The 5,988-nt window shown below is 26.3% G+C and overlaps 1 protein-coding gene across 1 annotated transcript; it reads right to left on the bottom strand.

The window, feature by feature from the left end:
- Positions 1–436: 436 nt before the first annotated feature.
- Positions 437–5,506, bottom strand: LOC132935761 (cytochrome P450 4C1-like). Its single transcript, XM_061002373.1, has 13 exons — positions 5,352–5,506; positions 5,076–5,265; positions 4,895–5,004; positions 4,118–4,208; positions 3,791–3,979; positions 3,256–3,328; positions 2,925–3,051; positions 2,313–2,394; positions 2,072–2,178; positions 1,915–1,983; positions 1,512–1,680; positions 1,264–1,449; positions 437–1,170 (listed from the first exon to the last, which is right to left on the bottom strand). Exons 2-13 carry the CDS (start codon positions 5,236–5,238, stop codon positions 965–967), a joined length of 1,572 nt encoding a protein of 523 aa, XP_060858356.1. The 5' UTR covers positions 5,239–5,265; positions 5,352–5,506; the 3' UTR covers positions 437–964.
- Positions 5,507–5,988: the final 482 nt, after the last annotated feature.

Here is a 5,988-nt window from a genome sequence, read left to right as displayed (position 1 = left end):
TACAATACTGTTTATTATATTGTTGCCGATAGATTTATTTATATGTAGATGCAAAATTAATTAAGTAAAAACATATTTTGTATATAGTAGGTTAATTTGGCGTTGATTTGTCGTATAATTTACAATTAAAAACTTCTTCGATTTTTTCAAATAATGTATTACTAAACTATTAGTCTAAGTTACTCCACTTACATTTTAGAAGCATAGGTACCCCGTAAATGACAAGACTCTTCGCGTTTCAAACAGTGTTTATAGGTGTTTTATATATATACATACTGTATGAATTATCTTCGAGCCATTTTGAAGTGCTTTCAATATATTGACTTTTGTCTGCCTACCATTTTATTCCAGACCACTATAATAATATATTATATATTTTGTGGTCGGAACGTAAAAATGTAGATTATAATATATTCCACACGTATATATATACATATAGACATAAAATAAGTTTGGTTTGTATTTTTGTATTTGTGTATATAAAAAAACACAAAAAATAAATTGTTATAAAATTAAAATTCACCCAGTCACGATTTTTTTACACAGGTCATGTCTATGGCGAACGGTTGGATTACAAAACATTTAACATTATAGTGTTATAGTGTACAACTTACAGCTATATATTATTTGAGTATAAAATGATAACAAACATTATATAATCTCAACGCAATATTCGATGACTACAGTCACAAAAAAACTTAAAATAATATATTTTTCCGATATTAAAAATAAATATAAGTATTTTAATTAAGTTTTTACAATTTTTTTTTTTATTGATCAAATATACTAATTTAATATAAATTTTTAATACACAATTTAAGCTTCTAAATAAACATTAATTAGCATTGTATTCTCCTTCACCCAGCTACCTTGTATTAATAAACATGATACACTCATATTAAAACATATATCTAGATAACTCAAAAGTGTTTAAAATAAACTAATCATATTAATGAACTGCGCATTATCCTTGCTTGTTTTGATTTCGCATAGAATAATATGTTGGTCTTTTGTCTCGTGGTCGAATTGTAACAGGATAACCGTGAACACTTCTCATCAACAAACCTAACTTTAACTTAATGTCTGTTAACTTGATGTCTGTATGCACGCTGAAGTGTCGTAAAAATGTTGACACAGTGACTTTCATCGACAACATGGCATATTTGGATCCTGTCATTTAAATTTAAATTTAAATACAATTTTATTAGAATACATTGGAGTTGTATTATATTATAATTAAGATTTCACAAAATATTACTTTACCTATGCAACCCCTTGGACCACCACTAAAAGCAATAAAGCTATATCTATGGCGTTTAGCGACATTTTCTGGGCTGAAGTTTTCAGGATTAAAAGACCAAGGATTTGGGTACAAATCAGGACTATGATGTGTGGCTATTGAGCTTATAACACACGTTGTTCCTTTTGGCAGTACGTAATCGTTTGAAACTAAATTACAGTTGATTTAATATTACTTTATACAACAGTAGTACATTTTTGAATTCACTCACATATTTTAAGATCTTCTTCAATTTCTCTGAGTAACAATGGTCCTACAGGGTATAACCGAAGAGTTTCTCTTAACACTTGTTCCAAATACACTAGTCTAGTAGTGTCTTCAAAAGTTATTATATGGTCACTTTCCCCAAATATATCGTAAATTTCATCGTATACTTTATCCTTAAATATAAATCAGAAATATTAACAAAATAGTTAGGTATATAATATTACATTGTTTTAATAAAATTCCAATTTAAATGAAACGCGAACAAAGAAAATTGTAGGCATTTTTATTTATATGTTTTTTTTTATTTAACATAAGTGAATACTGTAAAAATTAAATTTTTAAAAATTGTCAAATCTACTTCAAGAATATTTTAAATTTTTGTCATATGTTACATATTATATATTTACTTGTATATCTTGATCTATAGCTAACATCAAAAGACAAAAACAGATTGTGATAGCGCTGGTTTCACTGCCCTGTAATAACATATTTTATATATTTTATTTAAAATATTTTCCCAACAAAGATATAAAATATAAAAATTATAACAACACATATATTTACCCCAGTCATCATCGTTACCACCTCATCCCTAATATCGGAATCTGAGAAGTTTCCACCATTTTCTTTCAGTTCAAACAATATGTCCAAAAATAGTTTTGAATATTTTTCTAAACAATTATACATTTTATTTAGAACTTTTTAATTTTAATTATTAGGCAATTTTTATTGTTGGTTATACTGTTGCACTAAAAAATATATAGTAAACAATGATGATTTAAATTCACTGTACCAAATAACTCACCATCGTCATTGTTGGTTACGTCTGCTTTATCATTAGTTGCTTTTGTTCTTTGGTCGAATTCAGCTTTCTTTTCCTTGATAACCTAAAAATGTAAAATACATTATGTACTGTCGGGTACTGGTAATAACAATGTATATAATTGTTATGATTTGGTAACCTACAACAAGTTGGTAAATGTTTGCTTAAACAATCCAAGGAGCTAGTATTAGAATAGTTTATCGTCAAATGAATCGTCCACTATAGTTTTATTGCGTTTATGGTTTACGTTTTTTATTTATTCATATTTATAAATCAGATAAATCTATTTTATGCGATCGATGATTTACTATCAAACATTAAATAACAATTTACATATATTTTAGTATCCACTGGTGTATTATTGTTATTTGTGTTTTGTATTCATATTTTTCAAATTAATAATAGTGTCAAGTGTAAATTAAAAATAACTGAACAAAAAAGTGTTCAAAATAAATCGTTGCACACGGACCCAGAGTCCATCGTTATACTATATAGTCACTGGTTACGATACACAACGAGCATCACTATGTACAACGATAAACGACCAAAATGATTGTAAGTGTTCATGAACAAATTTAAATCTAAAAGACATACTTGTAATGGAAATTGTTCAATTGTTTCGAATATCTTTTGCAGTCCTGTGAGTTTTAAATACATTGAAAACAAAATTTCTGGGTAGAACCATGGCTTGTAAATTCGCATCGCGTCTAACTCTGTTACTCTATACAAACAAATTTACGTGGTTAATACTGTAATACATAATAATTTCAGGTATAAACAGAAGGATGAAAATTAAATATTCAGTATGAATTAGTTTTTTTATTGAATTGCATAGAAAAATAGATTTGAATGGTTATCGTGTTTTTTAGTAACACAATAAATTATGAAATGTAATTTAAGTTGTCAGGACTTTAAGTAGTATTACTTTACAATTGCTTCGCCGAAATCACATTCATCATTGTTTGATTGAGTGTCAAGATTGTAACCCATAGTGGTTTCTAAAAATAAAATGTCCCTTAGTTACTATAATTATCACAAATCTTATATTAGATGGTATTATATAGTATTCTAAAAGATACTTTTTAAAAGTATTCAAGTACAGATAAATCAGAAACTTATTTTGAAAAGCATTTAAAATACATATTTGAATACTCGGTAAAAAAAGTATTTATACATACTTTCAAATAATTTCATTTTTTTTTTCACTTAATGAACCTACCAAAATACTTTTATTGTTTTGTAGAATCATAATAATTTTTTGTTGAGTGTAATTCAAAGTAAAAAAATACATTTTATTTTCAAATTGTATTTGTTTTATTTTACGTATCTAACTAATTAAATAGAAAATATATAAACTACAAATTAAAATTATTTGATTCCTTAAAAAGTATTTGAATATTGTTACTCAAATAATTTTACAGTTTTACTCAAGGGCTTTACAAGACTGGTATTATACTTACTACAAATAGTATCAAGAGCAGCTGGTGCAATATAGTGCCAGAGATCGAACTTTTCAGTTTTATTTAATTCCTTCGTAACATTCCTGATAAGAATTTTGTTTTTTTCGTTAAATACAGGGAAAAACTGTTTTAAAAGATTGACATTAAAAGCAGGAGTTATCATGCGACGATGTCTCCGCCATTTGTCAACTGAAATCATTTTAAAAATATTTAATTGTAATGAAATTATAAAAAAATCTCCATATAAGTGTATAACCACTTATAAGAATGAATTTCGTTTATATTTTGTACAAATGTAAATCATTCAAACTTTTGTATTTAACTTACCCGGTGCAGTAAACAAACCTTCACCCACAGCATTCTTGAAAAAATCGTACATTTTGTCTTTTTTAAGAGCCTTTGAATTATTTAAAACAATCTGAAAAAGCAAGTAAGTGGGTATTGTTCTGCTGTACAGTAGGTTACAAGTCATTGGTCACTGTAATGGATGGTGTTAAATTTGAATTCAATAATATAATATCATTGTCTACGACAAACGATTCTGAGCGGAAACAGTTTGTCAGCTTAGGATACCTATTATTTGTATATAAATATTGTTATTATCAATACGGTAGCTGGTAAGTTTAATTTGACATTCCGGTAAAGTTTTTTGTATATTAAATGTAGGAAAACTTATATTGAAGTATTATATCGACTTCTCGTCGTGTACACAGACGCACAAAGACAACACACAACACACAACATTGTATAATCAATTTGCCATCTAATTTTTTTCGAAATCAATATCGCTCCGATCAGAATCTAAAATGAAGGTAATAATAATAAAAACAACCATTCATTTTAAATTAATAATATTTAGAAATGGAGATTTCATCAAATAGTAAACAAACTACTTTTATTGTGTCTATATTCTTGCCCATCGCTCTATTAAAAAATAGTATTTTCAAAATTATGTGAAAAAATAAATTTCAGATAATTTAATTTGTACTATGTAATACAAAAATATAATATGAACATATTAACTTCACGTCAATTAACGGTTTTACTAATCTAACTGTTTAATTTAGATTACATTAAACCAATATATTAAAAAAAAGTAATTACTTGTAGGTCTTCTGGGTGACTAACGGCAACTGCGAAATATGGTCCTAACCATAGTGTAAATGGCAATTGATTAAATTCTGTCGCCAACTCAATTATTTTGGTCATGATCTCTGAAGAATATCAAAAAATATACAAAAATAGAACATTTCATTTTTTTTTAGAAATTTATTATTTTCATTACGTTCTGATGATCCGATAAATTTATATGCTGTTCCTATAATCGGATACGCTGGAGGCCCCGGCATTCTAGCAGCAAATTTTTCAAAGCGCCTGTTATGCCATTTGAAGTAACACCATATCACCACAAAAACCACAACAATTACGTATGCAATTATTTCAATCATTGTCGATTTGAAATTTAAATTCACCTACTGATTGTATTTGACATTGACATTATTATTACAACATTTAACACAGTAATATTATACATCAATATATTTATTTTTAATTAACAAACCTTTGATCTAAATTAATAATGAAAAATATCTGTTTGCAATGATTATAGTAATATTATAAAATTATATTTTTATACTATTGTTTATTAATATTCATTATATTCACCACAGTTTTTTACTACTATTCATTTCATTACTTTATCTAAATTGTACTCAATAACTGAATGCAACAAAAATAACTAATGCAAGTTTTTATTCGCTGGCCTACTCTTATAAACAAATTTGGGTGTATTACAATATATCTTTACTTTGTAGTAGGGACATGCATACATTTAAAATACCAGTTCTTCTTATCAATCATTTATTTATTTATTTATTTTATGGTTACATTAAAATCCCATTTTGATCTAAATCCTACTTACCTTGGTATAATAATAATATTTAAATGTGTTTAGACATTTTATGGTGAAATCTGTTACATTTAATAGGTATTTTAAACAAATGGCTGTTAGTATTTGTAATCAGCATTTCATTTTTATAGGTAGTAAAAATGTTTTTTTAAGGAAAAATATTATACTTAAACTATAGTTAAGATCATAAAGTTCATTTTGTTTACGTATGTATTTTATTATCAGATATCATCAGATAGGTATTATAGGATTACAGTATAGATTTAGTTGTGATAAATAATTAGATATT

Source organism: Metopolophium dirhodum, chromosome 1, assembly GCF_019925205.1.
Source record: "Metopolophium dirhodum isolate CAU chromosome 1, ASM1992520v1, whole genome shotgun sequence".
Taxonomy (NCBI): domain Eukaryota; kingdom Metazoa; phylum Arthropoda; class Insecta; order Hemiptera; family Aphididae; genus Metopolophium; species Metopolophium dirhodum.
This window is presented reverse-complemented; position numbering and strand designations above follow the sequence as displayed.

Coding starts and splice junctions, on each gene's coding strand:
- LOC132935761 (XM_061002373.1), bottom strand. CDS start 5,238: ATGATTGAAATAATTGCATACGTAATTGTTGTGGTTTTTGTGGTGATA. Junction 4,209..4,894: donor GTCACCCAGAAGACCTACAA/GTAATTACTTTT, acceptor TTGCTTTTTCAG/ATTGTTTTAAATAATTCAAA. Junction 1,450..1,511: donor TGAAGAAGATCTTAAAATAT/GTGAGTGAATTC, acceptor ACTGTAATTTAG/TTTCAAACGATTACGTACTG.